This window comes from Colias croceus, chromosome 27 (genome assembly GCF_905220415.1).
Source record: "Colias croceus chromosome 27, ilColCroc2.1".
Lineage (NCBI taxonomy): Eukaryota > Metazoa > Arthropoda > Insecta > Lepidoptera > Pieridae > Colias > Colias croceus.
Genome location: NC_059563.1, coordinates 5,693,344 through 5,714,522, shown reverse-complemented (window position 1 = coordinate 5,714,522; position 21,179 = coordinate 5,693,344). Strand labels below are relative to the sequence as shown.

The 21,179-nt window shown below is 32.6% G+C and overlaps 2 protein-coding genes across 2 annotated transcripts; both read left to right on the top strand.

Annotated features, from left to right (window-relative positions):
• Nucleotides 1-4,157: 4,157 nt before the first annotated feature.
• LOC123703636 (tubulin-specific chaperone E) lies at nucleotides 4,158-9,986 on the top strand. Its single transcript, XM_045651713.1, has 7 exons — nucleotides 4,158-4,601; nucleotides 5,903-6,009; nucleotides 6,536-6,715; nucleotides 7,218-7,632; nucleotides 8,103-8,234; nucleotides 8,902-9,058; nucleotides 9,503-9,986. Exons 1-7 carry the CDS (start codon nucleotides 4,254-4,256, stop codon nucleotides 9,814-9,816), a joined length of 1,653 nt encoding a protein of 550 aa, XP_045507669.1. The 5' UTR covers nucleotides 4,158-4,253; the 3' UTR covers nucleotides 9,817-9,986.
• A 370-nt stretch (nucleotides 9,987-10,356) lies between these two features.
• On the top strand, nucleotides 10,357-17,189 carry LOC123703637 (ADP-ribosylation factor-like protein 13B). The gene is made up of 8 exons (XM_045651714.1): nucleotides 10,357-10,941; nucleotides 11,325-11,424; nucleotides 12,164-12,728; nucleotides 13,147-13,303; nucleotides 14,306-14,440; nucleotides 15,454-15,569; nucleotides 16,215-16,267; nucleotides 16,445-17,189. The coding sequence occupies exons 1-6, from the start codon at nucleotides 10,593-10,595 to the stop codon at nucleotides 15,564-15,566; spliced, it is 1,419 nt and encodes a 472-aa protein (XP_045507670.1). The 5' UTR covers nucleotides 10,357-10,592; the 3' UTR covers nucleotides 15,567-15,569; nucleotides 16,215-16,267; nucleotides 16,445-17,189.
• Nucleotides 17,190-21,179: the final 3,990 nt, after the last annotated feature.

Below are 21,179 nucleotides of genomic sequence, written 5' to 3'. Positions count from 1 at the left end.
TAAATTATTTTCTGCAAAAGTAGGGTAAATGCTAGTTTTCGTCCAAAAAAACTGGTTTTCGTCCTAGTGTAAGCTAGTTTTCGACCACCGTGTAGAAAAAGGAGGGTAGGTCAACTATTAAGTTTAAAATCAATTACAGGTAAATATATACGTTTATTTAATTAACATTACAATTTCTCACTACCCAGGTTTAGTTTTACTTGTGGTTTTACTAATAATAATCAATATAACTAGTCAACACTGAGATCTATGTAGCACTTGGCAGTCCTTATAGGCGTTAGTGATGACTGTATAATCATTCGTAATAAAGAAAGGAATGCGTTCCTTACAATGTAAATGAAACAAGTAATAATTACAGGACTAAGAAATAACATAAAAAAACAGAAATATTCATTCTAACAACAAAAATTTTCATTCTAATACTTTGTTTATCAAATGAAACGTACTATAAACACACAGCCATAATAATAAGTTTTAGCTACAGAATCTTCAGTGTACGCAGCGTCTTTTTTTTCTAGATTTCTTAGACTCCTTCGAGGCCATCTAAAAACAGTAAGATCTTTCTGAGGATACGTTGAGTAAGTATAATAAAAAAATACTGCATTGGCAAAACAGACCTAGAATAAAAGATGATACTCAAGTGAATGATAATCAAGAAAAATACAGTGTATTATGTCTGACCTACCCCCATTTATGCTACGAATAATTGACTCTACTTCACATAAGGAGAATGATACATGACTGAATGAATGACAATATTAGGTACCTACAACACTCTGGCCCTCACCAATTATTTATAAGGAAGATACTGAATAGAAAACTTTTCAATACGTAAAAATAGACGAAAAGTAATGCAAAAGAATGGCTATATTTAATTTTTGGATACTCCAATACTCATTCATGGACGAAAACTAAAACATTTAAAGCTAAATTTAGTTTTCGTCCACTTCTTTAAATATTTTTTTATTTTGGCAGCACTGACATAGCAGTGGACGGAAACCAAAAAAACTAAACTAATAGCAATAAAGATCACTTCGGGAGAAACTATTCAGTATTTTAAAGGTCCGATAAAGTAAAATGACCCTAACAAATATTCACGTAGCTGTTTGAGTTTCCGTCCACTTGGACGAAAACCAAATATTTTGAGAATTTGGTAACCTAGTATCCGTCCACTTAATATTTCGAAGAGTATTATAAAAATGTATGATAAACACTTATAATTGCGTTTATTATGCTTATAAATAAACATACGTACCAAAAACATTACGTAAACTAGCTAAAACAGTGATTTACCTTACCATGAACTTTTCTCGCCGGCAAATTTTTCTCTCGCGCGATGACATCTGCAAGGCACGTATGCGAAGCGGCCACTTTTACGTTAATTTTTTGAACTCTCTTCTTGTCAAATCAAATTTTAATGTTGATAGTACTGTTGCTTAAACATTATGGACCGTAAAAAGTGCAAACTTGCGCGGGAAGGTAGGTTTGTATTCAAGTTTTACGCACGTGATTGTAGCAGGTCAGTCAAATGGACGAAAACAGAAGCTGGACGGCAAACCAGCGCAATTACCCTATTATGTTATAAAAAATTAAAAGGCCAACAAAATAGATATCTACCCAGGAGCCGGGGCAAAAATATAGCGTATAAAAATAATGTTTTGTTAAAATTCTATTGTCTAAAGTTCAAAACAGTCATTACATTAATAACTTGTACTTTATTACACAAATTATTCATAGAATAGATTAACTTGACAATGTATAATTCAATTTGGAAATAATGTTTTCCATGAAAATGAGTACATAATGCAATAATTTTACAATGTAAGTACGTATAGATAACTGATAAATATGTGAAAAATTGGCAAAAAATAAGAAAAATGTTAAAATGTTTGTTTTCAGTTACAGACTATTCTTTATATATTTTATTTCTATTTGTTGCATATTGTAAATCGTAATTAGTTACGAAAATTACAATAATTACCTATAAGCTCTTATCAGTTATTCACCTTCCCTATCCAATGAAAATGAGTTCGATTTGATAAATACAGAAAAAATAATTCGGTTTTTAAAAGCAACGAGGGCGTTAGTCACACCGACTTTCCCTTCTCATTGGGCTCACCCTAATTCAAAGAAAAATTACGTGTCGTCCTTTCAGAGTCATTCTCATAAATTGATCCCCAAATTCAAGGTCAACTCTGCATGTTCAGCCCTAGGGAGAAACGAAAATAATCTATAAAACCAACGTGTGGGGTACATTACCCATTAACAGAAACAAAATCAATAATAATTGCAATCGGGTACTATTTTCATTCATTGTATACCGTAACAATGTATTTACTAAAAACACCGAGCTTTATACAATTTCATTCATAAAACTATAATTATGAGCATAATTACTTGATCGATGTACCATGACAGGGATGTCTGTTTACGTTATATTAACTCGGTCATAAACCTAGCTAGAGAACAAACAGATGGACGAGAAAGGGTAAATATTAAAGTTTAATTATAGATCGACGCGTGCGAGCTTATTAAACATTATTTATTTGTTTTCGTCGCGAAAGCTCTACGAAATGTACATACCTCATTTTTACTATGTATCCTTTGTCAGAATCAATTTTGATGCACTATTGCACAGCACGGAACAATTGTTCACTTAAAAACAGCATATTTTCACAAACACACGCGAACATTTCAAAATTATCGACTCAGATACACGGCTGGCACTTTGAAGGTGGCCATTTTTGTCAAAAATCAAAGCACTGTCTGTTTTTTCGTTTACGTTCCGATTTTCACACTTTTCGGCGAATATTTGTGCGAGAGGACGCTAGCACTGCAAGCCGACGACAGTAGCGAATTAAAAAAAATCACCGAGATCTGCCGGTCATACACCTCCTATTTAGAGTAACATCCGTACAAAATGTTACATTATTTTTAAAATTCACCAGCGTAGCTATATTTAACTTTATTTCACATACTAATTATCTTGACTATCATAAGGAAATTAACTTCGATCTCATTTGCAAAATGTAGATTTAATTTAATATAAAACAGGACATTTAATATAATTTTCGTCCTTATTTAGAGCCTCTTTAACGGGGTCGCGTTATAGCTGAACAATGACCGACCAATCAAGTTTGAGAGGTTAATAGTTGAAACTGACACAAAATCATACAAGTGCTGCCATCTTTTGTATAACTGTGAAATTATGAAAGTTTTTTAAAACCTTATTTTTTAACAGGGCTGCCATAAACATAAGCCGTTGCCGCTTTCTACGGCAGTTTAGCCCAACAAAATAGGTTTCCAAAATTTCAACATCATCATCATTTGGAATATTATTAAGATGAATATCAAGATAAGTAGAAAAACGACGTGTGGCACTCGGGGACTGCCGCGGTAAAGCTATTGCATGCTATGCCTTCAAGCCACACCTCCGCCCGTCGTAGTGCGGAGCGTGAGGTTTTTCGTTACGGAATTTCTGGATTCGGTCCCCACGCTCAAGGCCCGCGATGGAAGCTTTGCAATAGCTTAAAAAAAAGTTATCCTTTATACCTACTTGCAAATACTTTATTATCGTTCTTATGAAGTTAAAAATATACCAATAATGTTATTCAATGCTAGTCTGTTCATAATTCGCCAAACGGGAATCTCAGGAAAATTTCAACTTAATCTATTAATTGCTTGGGCACTTTTTCCAATTACAGCACTAGAGCGCAATATGCGGCATAATGCTTAACGTTGAATGTTTCAACTACAGCAACGCTTTGCACAATCGAGCACTCTTAATAGTAATGTTTTCGCGTGATGTGTGCAATCGATTTATCGTTAGTAATATTATTAATTGTTGGAAAAATTCGGCATTGTGTGCCACTGAGTCGCGTCTGTAATTGGAAAACTACCAATATTTCCCTAGATCTCATTAAACTTTATGTGTTATGTGGTAATATTAGTAGGGCTAATGTTATGCAAATGTGGCAAAATTATTAACTTCTCTTGATGACTTATATATCTATTTACAATGTCAGAATATTCTTGTTAGAAGGTATATAGGTGAAATGTATAATTTATTTTCCCAATGAATAAGCATTACTTGCAAAGGAAATACTATTTATGGCAGCCCCATCCCATAACGACAGTCTATTGACTCCTTTGTTAAATGTCAGCTTGACAGTTGTCATACGCAGAGCTTTCCGAAAAGAGATCAATCTGTTTTTCTTTTGATAAATAGTTCCTTTTTCGAAAACATAAAAATAATGGTGGGCGCTATGCCTGTAAATTTAATACCAAAATTTTGTAACGGCGCGATGGATAGTCGTAACGGTTCCGATGAGAACGAAATTCAAGTGACCATTGGTAGTAGGGTAAAAAGTAATGACGATTTTGGTACTGTGAAATATATTGGTGAAGTTCAGGGATATAAGGGGATTTGGTACGGAGTCGAGTGGGATAATGTTGAGCGCGGAAAACATGATGGATGTGTTGATGGGATCCAGTACTTTAAAGCGACGACGCCTGGAGCAGGCTCTTTCGTGCGCCCGAACAAAATTTCTCCCATGAAAACTTGTGCAGAGGCTATACAGAATTATTACGGAGATCGCGAGGTAAAATCTAATGTAAAACTAGACTTTTTAATTTGATTTCACTATTAAAGTTAATAAAACTTTGTCATAATGTTCAATACACATACAATTGAATTATGAATCATCCACACCCACACAAAGACTGTTTTGATAAGTGTTGTTATTGTTTTATTAACAACAACTGTTAACATTTGATTTATAATGTAGGCTAAAAGTATGCCACGAGTTAAACTTTGTTTGTTTTATTATGAAAAAAAATAATTAAAAAAAAATTAAGGCATTTAGTCATATATTTGGCTCGTGTGATGCATAATAATTTCAATTCAACATGAATATACTTGCCCCCCAACATGAATATTATTATTATAAAAGTTCAAATACCGCAAATAACTGAAATTATGAACTTGAACTTATATATTGTTATCTGTTTTGATTCACGAGTTAATACTTAAAACAATTTTCAATAAACTTTTTTTAGATGTTCAGATAATATACACACATAGCTATAAATTATGTTTTTAGCTGACATGTTTAGGGTATATTAAAAGTAAATCTAACTTTCAAACTCAACAATTTATTTACTTGATTAGACTTCTTTTAGAAGCACTTTTGAATTGCCATAACATATTTTTACCATTTACTACCGGTTTAGAAAGCAGCTATTTCTTTTGGAATGTACTTATATTTTCTTTAATTCTTATCTAAAATATCTTAAAAGTGAATAAGACAAAACAATGAGAATATTTATGAATGTCAAGGTGGAGTAGTTTTTGAGTAAAATCATAAGAAACAAACAATTATTAATAATTAAATTGTATTTGATATAATAATAGTATTTAGTTTAGATTAGTTCTGTCAATAATTGTAATAGTAATTAATAGTAATGTAATAGTAATTGTACACAGACTGCTTAAAGCAGTTGAGACCGACTGCTTATGCAGTTGCGAACGCTTCAAGCCGTCGACTGCGGTTGGTAGCAACAGTTCGAGCAGTCAATGACCGACTGCTCAAGCAGTCTATGTACATCGCTCATCCGTTAACTGCTCGAACTGCCCGTGCATGGCAATACTCTTTCAATAAATTGTGGTAGAGCTTCAGGTTATATACTTAAAAACAATTTCCAAAAAAAGAAAACCCAGCTTTCTGATTTAACAGCACTGAAATATTTTGTTTTTTGACTGCTCCTTTTAACAAAATTTATTTTAATTGACGTAGTAATCTGTAAATTTACAATATAATTGTATGGAATTTATAAATTTGGACTATTATTAATTTAATTATTATATTAGCAAATAATTATGTTGATTTTGATCATATTTCAGGATGAAACAGTAGCTGCTCACCGCAGGACTGTCATCAATGAATGGAAGCGAGAAATGGGCGCTCCGTTTATCGAAATGGTTGGCTTTGAGAAGATTCATCAGAAACAGTATGTGAATTTAATTAGCAATTTCAAATAGCATAGGGACTATTATATACAAAAATAATCTTTAAATTAAAACCAACCATTCCAGCAATTAATTTGTTGAATAAAACTTTTCAGATAGGTATACAAATTTAAACTATTTCAACCAGCAGTATTACAAATAATAAATCGACTGTTATCTTTAGGCATAAAATGCAATTTTACAACTATTATGTTAAAATATTTTTGATCATAAGATCAAAATGATTCAACAATCTTGGTTTCCAATTTTATGAAGAACTAGCGGTCCGCCCCGTCTTCGCCCTTGGTACATATTTCGCAATAAAAAGTAGCCTATGTCCTTTTCGGGTATCAAAATATCTCCATACCAAATTTCATGCAAATTGGTTCAGTAGTTTAGGCGTGATTGAGTAAAAGACAGACAGACAGAGTTACTTTCTCATTTATAATATTAGTATGGATTAGTTAAAAAAAAAGGCATGAAGTCAATACAAATCACATATATTTTATTCTTCACAAAACGTTTCAGAAAATTCGACCGCCTCCTCGAAGTGTGCGTCCACGATCAAGCCATAGCGAAAGCGGGCGACGTGTTCTCTCTATGCCCCAATGTAAGGAGCTTGGATGTGTCGCAGAATCTGTTCTCGAATTGGCGGGAAGTGATCACGTTGAGCGCTCAGCTGCCGGATTTGAGGGAGTTTGATGTTAGGTGAGTGAAAATACATAGCTTGACCGCAGTGGCTGTAGGGCAGTGTAGGTATGTGCGGTGAGGCGGGGAGCGGGTAAGGAAGAGCACGAATTAGAAGTAAGAAAGAAACGGAACAGTCGGTACTCTCCCCCGCCTCGCTGCGCACTTACCTATACAGGCCTACAGCCACTGCGGTCAAGCTATAGCTGTGTCCTGCGGTTTCATCCACGTAAATTTTTTCCCTTTTTATCCTAATGTTCCTAATCCTTATGAAATATCAGAAAAACATAGTCTAAGTTAGTTCTTATTACATTGGTTATCTGTCAGTGAAAGTCCCATCAAAATCGGTCTAGCCGTATAGGAGGTTAGCTGGAACTAACAGACAGATAGTAGTTATTTTCAAGATTGTTGAAATTGACCGAATACATAACTTCTTTTAATCCTAATTCGTTAATCTCATCTTTTAATTTTTATTTTTAGCGAAAAAAAACAATAATTTACGAAACCTTTATTCTTATTACAGTAAAAACCGCATGGCCATCGACATGCCGACAGAAACGATGATCCAACTATCGAAAAACTTTGCAAACCTTGAAAAACTGAACATCTCTGTATGCGATTACGAATGGTCCGACCTCCTTGCGCTATCCCACCTCTGGCCGAATATAAACGAAATCATAGCCGCATACAATAGAATTAAAAAAATAACACCGCCACATGACACTTTGAGCACATTGACAGTTCTGCGGTTAGATGGCAACCCCATAGATTGTTGGCGGGAAATTTTGAATCTGGGCTGTCTGTCAAATTTGACAGTTCTAAGTTTGAACGATTGCTTCATTGAGGATATTCGGTTTAACGACGACCCGGGAAACGCGAAGGTGGATGTTTTTGAAAATTTGGAAGTGCTGTTTTTGAACAGGAATAGGATTCGTGATGTAAGTATAGACTACATATTTAAAAAAAATAAACATTTCTTTTTTCATTTACTTAATTCGAATTATTTCAAAGTTTAAAAGACTTTCTTACATATACTTAAGTATATTATTGTATCCATATCATAAATATTTTATAATAATTCTTAATTTCTTAGTAATTAAAGAATATTTTTAAAGTAGGTATAATATTATAAATGCGAAAGTTTGTGAGGATGTGTGTGTTTGTTACTCTTTCACGTAAATACTACTGAACCGATTACAGTGAAATTTAGCACACATATAGAGTGTAACTTTGATTAACACAGGATAGGTTTTTACCGAAAATCCCGAAGTTCCCACGGGAACGGGAACTGCGGGGTTTTCTTTGAAAACGCGAGCGAACCCGCGAGTGGAAGGCTAGTCCTACATAAACCAATATTATTTTCTTTACCTGATTAAAAAGTATTTTTAATATACAAATTAATTTTCAGTGGCGGTCAGTAAGTGAATTGGACAAACTAAAGAATCTCAAAAAGCTATATTTCTTAAAGAACCCAGTGCAAAATACTGAAGATTACGACTCTGCATCACAACTGATTATTGCGAAAATTGGAAACTTACAGGTAACAAATATCTATTCTAATGAAATGTTTGTTTGTTTGAATGCATTAGTCTCAAGAACTACTGGACCAATTTCGAAATTCTTATCTTTACTTCTATACTAATATTATAAAGCCGAAGAGTTTGTTTGTTTGAACGCGCTAATCTCAGGAACTACTGGTCGGAGTAGAAAAATTATTTCGGTGTTAGATAGCCCATTTATCGAGGAAGGCTTATATAGGCTATAATATATCATCACGCTAAGACCCACGGTTTTAAAATCGGGGATTTTTTTATGCTGGGTGATTTCCTTTTACTACTCGGGCGAAGCCGCGGGCGGAAGGCTAGTTGCAATATACAGTATGTGATCCCTGAGTGCTATAGCACTATTAAAAATCTAATATATTTGTACCTATATCATCTGTGCCCCGTGGTTTCTCCCTCTAACAAAATGAGCTGAAACTTCGGCATTTAAATCTGTTTAGTGGTTTTTGCTTAAAAGCGTACAAACCTAATATTAAACGTGCTGATTACCTTCTGCCCTGGTTGCCTGGAAGAGATCACTACTAAGTGATAAAGCCGCCAAATATACTAAATTGCTCCTTGCTTCTATTTTTGTATGTTCTAGTATGTAGGTCTGTTTAGTTGTATTGAAGAGTAAAATAAATATAAATGTCTGATTAATTACAGGAATTAAACGGATCAACAATAACGCGGGAATTACGTAGAGGAGCGGAATATGATTATATGAAACGGTACGGCGCAGAATGGAAATTGGCGCAAAATGACGTTAACATGAAGAAAGCATTCGATTTGGAACACTGTAGATTCCAGGAGTTAATTGATAGTGAGTATTTTTAAGTTTTTAAGCAATTGCATAGCTTCTATCGCGGGCCTTGAGCGCGGGGACCGAATCGAGAAATTCCGTAACGAAAAAACCTCACGCTCCCCACTCCGACGGGCGGAGGTGTGGCTTGAAGGGATAGCATGCAATAGCTTTACCGCGGCAGTCCCCGAGTGACACACGTCAATTCAAATGTAATCCAAAGCAATAATCCAAAATTAAATGTTGGATTACCAAAATAAATAAAAAAAAAAAAAAATGACGTGTGTCACTCGGAAGCTCATAGGCTTATCATCACGCTAAGACCAATAAGAGCTGAGCACTGTGGGTAAAACCGCGGAGCACAGCTAGTAATAAATAAAACGAAATACTTAATATAATTCACCCTAAAACATAACCTTGCAATTTTTTAATTTTCAAATATAATATAAATCGTATTTTTTCCAGAATACGGCATCCCAGATGACAGTCTTCTCGTGAAACAGCAAAAAACAGTAACACTCACATCCCAACTATTAGAAATAACACTACAAGATGAAAACGGAAAAATCATCAAGAAAAAATTTCCCTCAACTATGGCAGTTCAGAAACTGGTAACACTAGCGCAAAGGCTATTCGCAAAAGGTTTTACGGGATCACCTAAATTATATATAATGGACGACCAAATGCAAGGCGCGGAAATACAACTCGACAATGTCATGAAAGATTTAGCATTCTTCTCAATCAAAAATGGCGACAAAATTATTGTCAGATTCAGATAATGTGCAAATTTGAATTATGGTACTAGCAAGTAGCAACACTCAATATGGCTGCATCGTTATTATTGGCGCGTAATTAAAATATTATTTCAAACTTAGCTTTGTAAATAACCAGAAATTGTACCTGTATTTATTATTTTATTTTGAAAATAAATGTCCTATGTATTTTTAAACTTTTATTTCATTTGCTAATAAATGGTGATGCATCATAGATTATACACTTGTGATGCGTGATGTGTACTGATTTTCCCGCCAAAACTTCAAATATTATTTCAGCTATACTACTACAAAATAATAATGATTACAAGTTTAAATATTACTTGTGTGCCGACCGTTAATAATTTGTTGACCTTCATAACATTATTAAGGTTATGATTTTCTTTTATTTTCAAATTACCTTGCACAAACACATGTCACCTTGGAGACAAACTTATTGTTTCAATAATTTGTGAATGAGATTATCATATTGATCGTGATATAGTTAAAGCGTCAATTGTATTATTAAAAGTTGAAAGAATTAAGAATTATGTATAAAATAACAAGAAAATAACGATTAAAATAAAATAAATTTTCAACAATCTTTTTTTTAATACGTTTGTCAATGTTTATTTTGACATAACACTGGCCACCTAGAACTCGATCGCCATTGGTAACCGTTGTGTCAACAAAAAAAAAGTATACACAGGAATGGCGGCGGGCGACAAATTCAAAGTTGATTGAAAATTTTGTGATGAAAATCAGTGATACTATCGCCAATTTAGTGTTATAAGTTATTAAATATGGGTAATTGTTGGGGCGTGTTCCGTCGGCGTCGAATACGTCGTCATATTGTGCTCATATTGATAGGTTTAGACAACGCGGGTAAGACGAAAACTGTGAATAATTTAGCTGGAGAAAATGAAGATAAAGTTTTACCCACGGTTGGTTTTAAGGCTGTGAATTTAGTACATAAAGATACGCCTGTAACTATTTACGATTTGGGAGGCGGGCCGCAGTTTCGGCAAATATGGTCGCAATACTATAGTGAAGTTCATGGTGTTATATTTGTGATAGATTCAAGCGATTATTCGCGCTTGGATGAGTGTAAAGTAGTATTGGAAGAGGTATTATCGCACGATAAAATATCAGGTACGTTTATTGTACAATATATCCCTTATCAGTGGTGTTATGGAGAAATAATTGGATTTGCCATGCCGCTAGCTTTCATATTAATTAAAAGTATTTTTAACATACCTACATTATTCAATGTAATCGAAGAATTTAATTAGTATACTATTCTTTCGTTCCTTTTTTCATTATTTTTTCATTTAATTTAAATTTTCATTTAAAATCATTTATTGACAATTCGTTTATTATTAAGCATAGAAAATATTTTTCTAATTAGAAAATTTCTATGTATTATCTAGTTTCTTTTGATCATTAATTCATTTACAATAACATAAATTCTATAATACGCCTGAATTAACTGTGATAAAGTTGATTCATTATTTCTTTAATAATTTTAATTATAGGGAAGCCTGTACTAGTGTTGGCGAACAAACAGGACAAAACAGGTGCTTTGGATGACATTGATGTGGTGGAGAAACTTAATATTGAACCGTTAGTTAATAAGTAAGTATGAGATATTATTTATTTAATTCTTTGTATATTTGAAACAATATGAAGACGGATAAATTGTTTTACTAGGTACAGTGATGTAGTGGCATTTATGCGTAAAATAAACTAAATATTTAAAATAAAGTGTCTCATTAATTCAATATCCACTTGATTTGGTTTATTTTTATTCCAATAGGAATATTTAATGGGAAAGTTATAAATATGGTAATTTGGACTTTTGGATGGTAACAGACAAACTGCATGTGCAGTTTTGTGGGACTTAGACTTAAGTTATTGTTAGTAATAATTTGTAATAATAATTTCAATAAAACAAATAAAAAACAAATCCTAATTCGAAAATAATTAATGATTAGCATTTTAATAATGAAACTTTTTTAATCAAATCAATTCATATTAACACATAATATTCTAAATTAAAAATTAAAAAAACAATTATTTTTCAGTTTTCCTAAGATCATATTATGTAAAACACTGATCATTAATCAATAAGATATTATATTCCACGATTAGCTAACAAAGACAGATATGAAGACGCACATAACTATACACAAATGTGCACGTTTTGACATACGCACACATACAAACACACACATCCTCGCACATAAGTACACGCAAACACACTCGAAAACGCGCGCGTTGTACATTTTCTATTGTACATAAGTACTATTCAATACACATCTTTGTAAATATATTTTTTTCTGTGCGTGTGTCTAAATTTAAAATCTCTTTACAGATACAGATGCCCGACCCTAGTCGAGTCGTACACTGCGGAAGCGACGCCATCAAAATCTAAAAAGATCGATCCCGGCCTCAAAAAGGGCTACCACTGGCTGCTAAACTATATAGTGCGACGTTACGGAGATATAAACCTGCGCGTACAGACAGACATACACACAGAACTCGAACGCAGGCGACGTATGACGAGATCGAACAGAGGTTCCCAAACTTTCACAGCGCTAAGTGATGATATAGCCACACAAACTGGCTTTGAGAACCCCAATTTTGAAATACCTAGCCAAAAGGATAATGGGCTAATTGTCGTCAAGCCGATAAAAGTTAACAATGATTCGACGATCACTATAGAAAGTTTAGATTCAGATAGTACGTCCGTTAAGCCAAAATTATCTCCGTTGTTTGGGAAAAAGGAAGCAGAAGGCAGTAATTCTAGTGAAATTAAAGTGGAGTTGGAAACTAGGAGTGAATTTAGGAAGTTATCGCCGATTGTTAGGAATAGGGGTGTGAATCATATAGATTTCAAGAATCGGCCGCAATCCAGCCCGACGTATAAGAAAAATACGGTAGTTATTATAGTCTTTATTATAATTTTTTAATTTATCCAAAAGAGATCAGTACCATAGAGATAGGGGTTAAATTTTAATCTCAAATTATGTATTTGTTACGAAAAGTGACGTGTATTTAAAAAAACTTCTATCATAATAATTGATGTGTATTTGTGTGGAAATCTCGAAGAAATAAAAAGACATACTCAGTATAGCATCAGTATATTTATATGTCTATGTTTTACGACTACCCTCAACAATTCCAACATTTAAAATATTTGAGGGTAGTCCAAATCTAATCAGATATCAAATTATTAGTGACTTCATTAAAAGAATTACATACATTATTTAAATTGTCGCTTCTTAAGTTACAATAAAAGACAATTATTTTAGTTACAAAAAAAACATCTAAAATTAAAATATACAACCCTTTCAGCTACCACTCAGCAAAAACTCCTCGCTCATGGAAGACAAGATCACAAAAGACAGTGTCACAGAAGGGACACGAACCCTGGACTCTAAGAAGCATCGTGTTTTGGTCAACGATGTTGAACTTATGCAGATGCATCGAGAGATTGTGCTCACTGAACGAGGTATCATTTTAGTTCAATAATCGGTTTTACAGAAATTAAATGTTTTTCTTCTTTTTCATAATTCAGAATTATTCAATGCTTAGCTATTGCCCGCGGCTTCGCTCGCGTGTTGAATGTAAATTATCAGATGTCATACATTTCAAATTTATAATATAGCGCCATCTATCGTAATTTATAATTCTCTGATTGATTCAAATGCGCATTATAATCGATCTTCTTAGGAATGAGATGTTTCATAACTGTACAAACTAAAAAGTAGCCAATGTCACTGTCATATCTTCTATCTAGATACAAAAGTGAAATTATAAAAAAAAATCCGTTGCTATGGTTTTATGCCTGTTAGAGTTATCCCATATTATTTTCATACAATCTAGAAAATTTTGCGTTTGTAGTACATATAAAATTACTTCATGAAATAGGGTAAAAAGGAGGACTAAAAATGTTATATTAAAATTATTATGCTGATATTATCGCCATTTTAATGCTTTCTAATTGTTAATCCAGTCTGTAGGTATTTATGCTCTACAAAAGGTGGCTACCTAAACAATATTGTTTCAAAACATTTTCTACGCCACTTTTTGTAGAGCAGAGGCTTTTACATTTCCCCACAGACTGGACTATTTGTTAATTGATACAATACATCATACAAACTGTTTTTTTTTGCAACCGTTTCGTTTTGAAAATGAAAATGTCTAAACACGTTAAGAGAACTATCATAATCTATCTAATCATCTATCACAGAATGCACGAACCGATTTCTACGGTTTTGCATTCGTTGGAAAGGTCTCGGGCTCCGTGAGGTTTATAGCAAAGAAAAGGTGTCTCTGGTGGCGAAACGGATTGCCCGGTTTGCTAGTTGTCCTTATAAAAGAATATCGAAGTTGTTTTGAATTTATATATCTAAGTAATAATATATAATTGTTATAAATATTATATATATCGATGTTGATTAAAATTAATTTAATTAAGTTCCCTTACAAACTAATAACGTTTATATTCCAGAACACCCAAAAGCTCTATCGGACACAATATCAAGTGCCCCGTTCCCGCTGAGCGCCCGACCCGCGTCCGCGTCGCAGTGCGTGCGCAGACAACTGGAGATATCCTCGCAACAGAGACGGAGACTCAGCTTGAGATGTTAGTGCCCGTACGACCCGACACTAAAACTGTTTAATCTACACCAATCACACTACGACCCGACACTAAAACTGTTTAATATACACCAATCACACTACGACCCGACACTAAAACTGTTTAATCTACACCAATCACACTACGACCCGACACTAAAACTGTTTAATCTACACCAATCACACTACGACCCGACACTAAAACTGTTTAATATACACCAATCACACTACGACCCGACACTAAAACTGTTTAATCTACACCAATCACACTACGACCCGACACTAAAACTGTTTAATCTACACCAATCACACTACGACCCGACACTAAAACTGTTTAATCTACACCAATCACACTACGACCCGACACTAAAACTGTTTAATCTACACCAATCACACTACGACCCGACACTAAAACTGTTTAATCTACACCAATCACACTACCACCCGACACTAAAACTGTTTAATCTACACCTAAATACACAGTGAATAAATATAAAAATTTGTGCGTGTACTAGTGTACACACGTAAGAAGTGAAACTTCATTATGACCTCATTTTTTCAAAAAATAATTTACTATATGCAAATTTACAGAAATACGTCGAATCACGCGTGGTAGGGATTAGAAAAAGATGGCGCGTAACTGAAAAATGTCACGCGTAACGAAAAAATGTTACACTAAATTTTTTTCGAACCCCAATAAAGGAGTTTCACTTCAATAAAAAAATAAAATAAATATTTCAGGACAATTTTCAAACACGACACGATCTGGGATCAGATCACTAAGCTTTCGCTTGTGTTATGGAAACCAGATGGCTGATAAATATACATATATAATTTTAAATAAATACTTGTATAGATAATTAACACCCAGACACAGATATTGACAAGGGTCTATTCTTGGTCCTATACTCTTTCTTACATACACAAATGATACATTACCTCTTTAAAGTTCTTTATTAGCTTCTAAAAATTGAAATATTAAATTTAATAATTATAAAAATACAATTATGAATATAACAGATATGCAACGCAACAAAACAAGTCCGGAGCGTACGTCCATGTTGTTATACGAACCGACGAAACAGAAACAACTGGATAAAGGGGATTTTGAACATGCCGCCACCATTAATTGAATGGTAAGGTAATCTCATATCCATACTAATATTATAAATGCGAAAGTAACTCTGTCTGTCTGTCTGTCTGTTACTCAATCACGCCTAAACTACTGAACCAATTTGCATGAAATTTGGTATGGAGATATTTTGATACCCGAGAAAGGACATAGGCTACCTTTTATTGCGAAATATGTACCACGGGCGAAGCCGGGGCGGACCTCTAGTTTACTATATATTTGATTTTATTAGCCTTATGTGAATTTTATTATTATGTTCATAACAATAATTCTACTAATGTCACATTTTGATGATATCTTTCTTATAACCTGCTCTATCTGCTAGTAAAGTCCCTTAAAATCGGTCCAACCCTTTCGGAGATCTTTACATTTTTATCTTTAACTAGCGGTCCGCCCCGGCTTCGCCTGTGGTACATGTTTACGTTTTCTCTTCATAAGAACCATCCTCACACTTCAAGGAAGTATTATAATAAAATAATTATCGAAATCGGTCCACCCGTTCACGCGTGATGCCGTGACCAAGGGAAATATGGATTTATTTTTATATATAGAGATAATTGTTATTTTACCGTTACATATTTTAACTTTGCAGATTTTTTAATTAATTTATTTGTGTATCACTAAATATTTAATTTTGTATTTTTTTCAGATGGCGTTTACTACAAGCGAAGTCTATTAATTATTTTTAATTTTTATTATAAGGGCCGATTTTTCAATCCTTGATTAAAACTTATTCGTTGAATAACGTATTAAACTACCATTTCAAAAATGTATTCTTATTTCTGTATTTGACAGTGTACAGGTGACATTTTAATATTATCGTGTAATACTTTATTGGACGGATAATTTTTAACCGAGGATTGAAAAATCGGCCCTAAGTCAAAGATTTGTTTTCTGTTTAGATGATTTTATATAAGAGTAAATTTTTTGTTTATTTTAATACAGGTTGTTCCAAAATTCATGCAAAAAATTGAGCTTTTTAGAAATTACATATTATTAAATTCGCATTATTTGAACATTAAAAGTTAAATTTTGGGACACTTTTTATCTATGTTTTGTTATATTTGGGACCAATAATAATTTTATACAAATATTTTTGTTCATACTATAAAGATGTCAGAAACTAGAAAAAGTAAAATCATTGTATTTTCAAGACGTTATGAATCATTTTTGAGATCAAAATAAACATCCAAATAATTGTTTGAAAAATCTTTCACACTTATGTATTTATTAAATATGTTAAAACAGGGTATTGAAAAATATTCACAAAACAAAATTTATATTTGTATTGAAGTTGAAAGCACATCGAATTTTTACTATATAGTAAGTTTAATATTATATAAACTACTATTTTAGAAATTTATGATCAATATTTTGTATAAGTACTATAATTATTATTATTGTAAAAGAGGAAAAATTTGTAGTGATTTAATAGAAAAATAAATAAAAATAGTACAATTATTATTATATCTAAGGGCTGATTTATCAATTCTTGGTTAAAACTTTCGTCGAATAGCGTATAACTACCATAGTTATGATTGAAAAATCGGCCCTAAATGTATAAGATCTATTTCTGAAGAAATAATAGAAATTAATATATAACCCGAGTAAAGCAAGGGCCTATAATATGTATTTATATATTATATCTATTAGTTAAGAAATACAAATTTGTATTTCAAAACGTTAAAAATGTAAATGTTTAAAGAATATATTAAATAGTAATTTAGTTTTGTATTTTGAATACGAAGTTTATTAATAAATGATTAAAAATATTTTGTGTTTTATTTTATTCTTCCCTATTTACACTTAGGTGAGAGATAATTTTATCATTACACAACCAAATACCTACATTAAAAGAGACATCATTAAATTATCTGCATAAAATTATCTTGATAAAAAAATAATTTACTTCGATAAATATTCGGTTTTTGTTCATGAAATAGACACATCTCAGACTCACATGAAACATTATTTCTTTCATTTACCAGAAAAACATTATAGATTTTTAAACATACAGTGCACACTGATAGACACAATATGATAAAAATGAAAAAAAAAAAAAAAACGCTTTTTTAACGTTAGCACACGCTTTAATCGCACGCAGTATCTTATAAATTTACAATCCCAGACAAATTGTATGATTTCGCCGTTTATAAAAACTCGCAGTAATGTATCATGCAAAGAATTTACTTTCTCACACCTCCGTTTTAAATTTTAGTTCTTGCCTAACCTGATCAAAAATTCTCGATTCCAAATTCTCTGCTTATTACATACCTACTCCGTTTGTTAACTGACGACGCCGAATCCTAACGGCAAAATTAATAAAATTATACAATTTGCCTGCGACTGTAAATCGATGAGAGATATTGCGTACGATTTGAACGAACTCATTCAGGGCAATACAAAATTTCTGCCTGTAAACACGATTCGCTTCTTTTTTTGCAAGAGCGCGTGTGTGAACTCGTGTATTGAATGCAGTACGACCGGATCGGTTTGTAGTCGCAAAATCGTATTTGAAGTTCAGCAAGGTTATCTTTTGTCGTGTCTTGGATTTTGGAACTGAATGCATTTGTGAACGCTTTCATTGATATACTGGTACGAATTCTGCAAAAAAAAACGATTCAGTTGAGAAAACCGCGACATCGTCTGAACGTAGGGTTCTGGGTTGGGATGAGTAGTAGTCATGATGAGTAACTCTTTAAAAGCATCAAATTTTTAAATTTTTATCCCTTTGATTCATTCGTTTGAAGTTACGTTACATTGTATTGAACTTGAACGTGCAAGAAACTTTTTTATGGGAATAGTTAAAAACGAGTAAGTACAATAAGTTCAGGATTTTTTTGTAAAAAGTCAATTCTATGCCTGAACCGGATTTTATGTAGAGAATGAAATGGAATGATTTAGAAATAACAGACTAGCTTTATTGGCGCATGTTTGTGGTTCTTGTTGGAGAAGTGGTGCATTGTTGAACTTTACTACTTAGTTATTCTTATTTCAACGACTGTATAGTTTTTTCATCTCATCATAATTAATATTATGGTACTTGTAACTTGTGATATTGGTTTGGTCAGTAGTTTGTTAGTTACGCCTTTTGACAACTAATGTGCCGCACAATATTGTGACTATTTTTTTTTTGTTTTGTAATCGTTTTATGTGTGGTATTTATATGATGAGGAAAATAAATTCTTTCTTCCTTTCTAGTTGAATGAGTAGAAATCTTATATAGTTAGTTCAACGCATCACGACGTGAACATGTTATGACTAAAATTAGGTATCGAAGAAAATAAAACACCAACATTTTCTACACTCATTTATTTCACAATATAAATATATTATACAATAATTAGTACTGGCAGTGTACCTGTCACAATTTTCAAATAAATATTTCACGCTGCAACATTTTTAAACTTGTCAAATACATTCTAACCGTTATTTTTTTTTTGAAATTAACAAAATAATGTGACACTGGTTTTGACCGATACATAAATTGGAGTTGCCACAAAAAAAAAAACTTATTTAACTACATTTCTATTGCATTATTGGGTTAATCTATAAATGCTAATAATACTACTTGTATCAAAATCTATGGCAACTAGGATACAATTGGATATTTTGGCGTTTTCACATAAAAAGGTAATCTCAATAGTCGTTCGTCTGTTAAAATAATAACGAGACATTTTTAATAATGCATTGAATTTTGAAAATGACTGTGGAATCTCGATTTTAGTAAATACATTGGCTAAAGTTTAAATAAATTGATTTTAGTAAATACGGTCATGGAGATTTTTATTGGAATTGGTGTATTTTGATCTAAATTTTTATTTACAACTGAGTGCACCCAAAAAATTATAGTTTAGACTACAATTTCGAATCTTACTCGATTTTAAACAAAACTATACACAAGTTTTTTTTAAAGAAAGATCATTTTAGCAAACGAATGAGATCTTCATAATATCAATAAATAATCTTATACTATATTTACTCTAACGGTTCTCTATATAATATGCTGCAGCCAACAGGTTAAATCAGCCGTTTCATGAATAGCCTAGGCTGTTGATTAAAAGCTTATTAATAAATTACCTAAGCGATATCAAGTTTTTTTTTATATATTATAGCGTACTATTATAGCGACGTATCGATTAAAATAATAAAGAGCCCAGGCTATTTACCAAACGGCTGATTTAACCAATTGGCTGCGATATACACGTACAAATCCACCATATTGAATATGCTGTCTCGTTCATTCTAGTTAAAACTGACATTAAAGTGAAAGAGACAACATTAGCGATTTAATACAGCGAACCGTAAACTTATAATTATTTGTGACAAGAATAATATAAATGAATAAAAAAGGACGCGTGAGCATTTAATTTCATTTCAGTCTAGGAACTTTGGATCAAATAAATTGGAATAAAGGAAGACATTTACAAATATTTCATAAGACAATCAGGTAAACGTGTGAGATCACTAATCTAAAATAGGCTTTAGACAGAGAATACTATAGACTTGTATTTCATTGTAAAATAACTAGAACAACGACGTGTGTCACTCGGGGACTGGGGCGGTTGCGCTATTGCATGCTATGCCTTCGAGCCACACCTCCGCCCGTCGGAGTGGGGAGCGTGAGGTTTTTTCGTTACGGAATTTCTCGATTCGGTCCCCGCGCTCAAGGCCCGCGATAGAAGCTATGCAATGGCTTAAAAAAAATTGTGATGCTTATTTTGTACAGGCTTATAAGGTTATTAATTTTTATATTGAACAATTCAATTTTTTTATATATTTAAAATATATGTCTTGGTCTGTTAATGTGTGAGTAAGAGCAATTATTATTAGCCAATGGTTGGCTAAAATGTTTTTCTAATGGTGCATTTACATCAAGCGATGCTAATTCTAACCCCACTATGTCAAATTCATATAGTGTAAACAGGTGTAGGGCATTATTTTAGTTGTTCTTAATGCGTTAGAAAAGATTCTATGCAATGTTCTCATAATGAACAATATTGAATACGAGTTAAAAGATCACGAAAGAATTCTCTTGCTCTAGCTTTTGCTCTATGTTCGTTTGATGTAAACGCACCTTAATAGTTACTACAGAATTTTAGAAGATTTTTTTTCAAGTAACAATAAATTGCTATGAAAAATTAAATATTAGAAACATATTATAGCGAGCTTTAGAAACTTAATAACTTTTGTTACTAAAACAAAAATAACACAATTTTACATTTAGAAATTAAAGACTTTTTAACGGATTTTAAACGCGATTTAATCATTATATTATTTTCCCATACAAATTTTTAATATATCTTTAATTTCTAAATGTATAATACTCGCGTAAAATCAAACCCTAGAAAATACAATTTTACATTTTTTTTGTCTATGATATTCTCTATCTATTCATAGCGAGTTGAAAACGTCTAAATAAGTTGTATAATTGACCTATTTTTTTCTAATTGGACAAGACTGGAATGCGTAGTCGCAAAAGTAAAACTAAAAATACAAGATTAAAAAAAATTGTGCTAAAGAGTTCTGTTACATTGTCATTAAACAGGGTCACTTGTAAAACACCAGCAACCTCGCAGGACATGATAGCTAACATCATAAGTAACAACATTTG

Bases quoted from the DNA above. Each gene is read 5' to 3' on its own strand.
- LOC123703637 (XM_045651714.1), top strand. From the start codon at position 10,593: ATGGGTAATTGTTGGGGCGTGTTCCGTCGGCGTCGAATACGTCGTCAT. The intron at 11,425-12,163 runs GTAAGTATGAGA...ATCTCTTTACAG, and splicing joins ATTGAACCGTTAGTTAATAA to ATACAGATGCCCGACCCTAG. The intron at 12,729-13,146 runs GTAGTTATTATA...CAACCCTTTCAG, and splicing joins CGACGTATAAGAAAAATACG to CTACCACTCAGCAAAAACTC.
- LOC123703636 (XM_045651713.1), top strand. From the start codon at position 4,254: ATGGTGGGCGCTATGCCTGTAAATTTAATACCAAAATTTTGTAACGGC. The intron at 6,010-6,535 runs GTATGTGAATTT...AAAACGTTTCAG, and splicing joins GAGAAGATTCATCAGAAACA to AAAATTCGACCGCCTCCTCG. The intron at 9,059-9,502 runs GTGAGTATTTTT...TATTTTTTCCAG, and splicing joins ATTCCAGGAGTTAATTGATA to AATACGGCATCCCAGATGAC.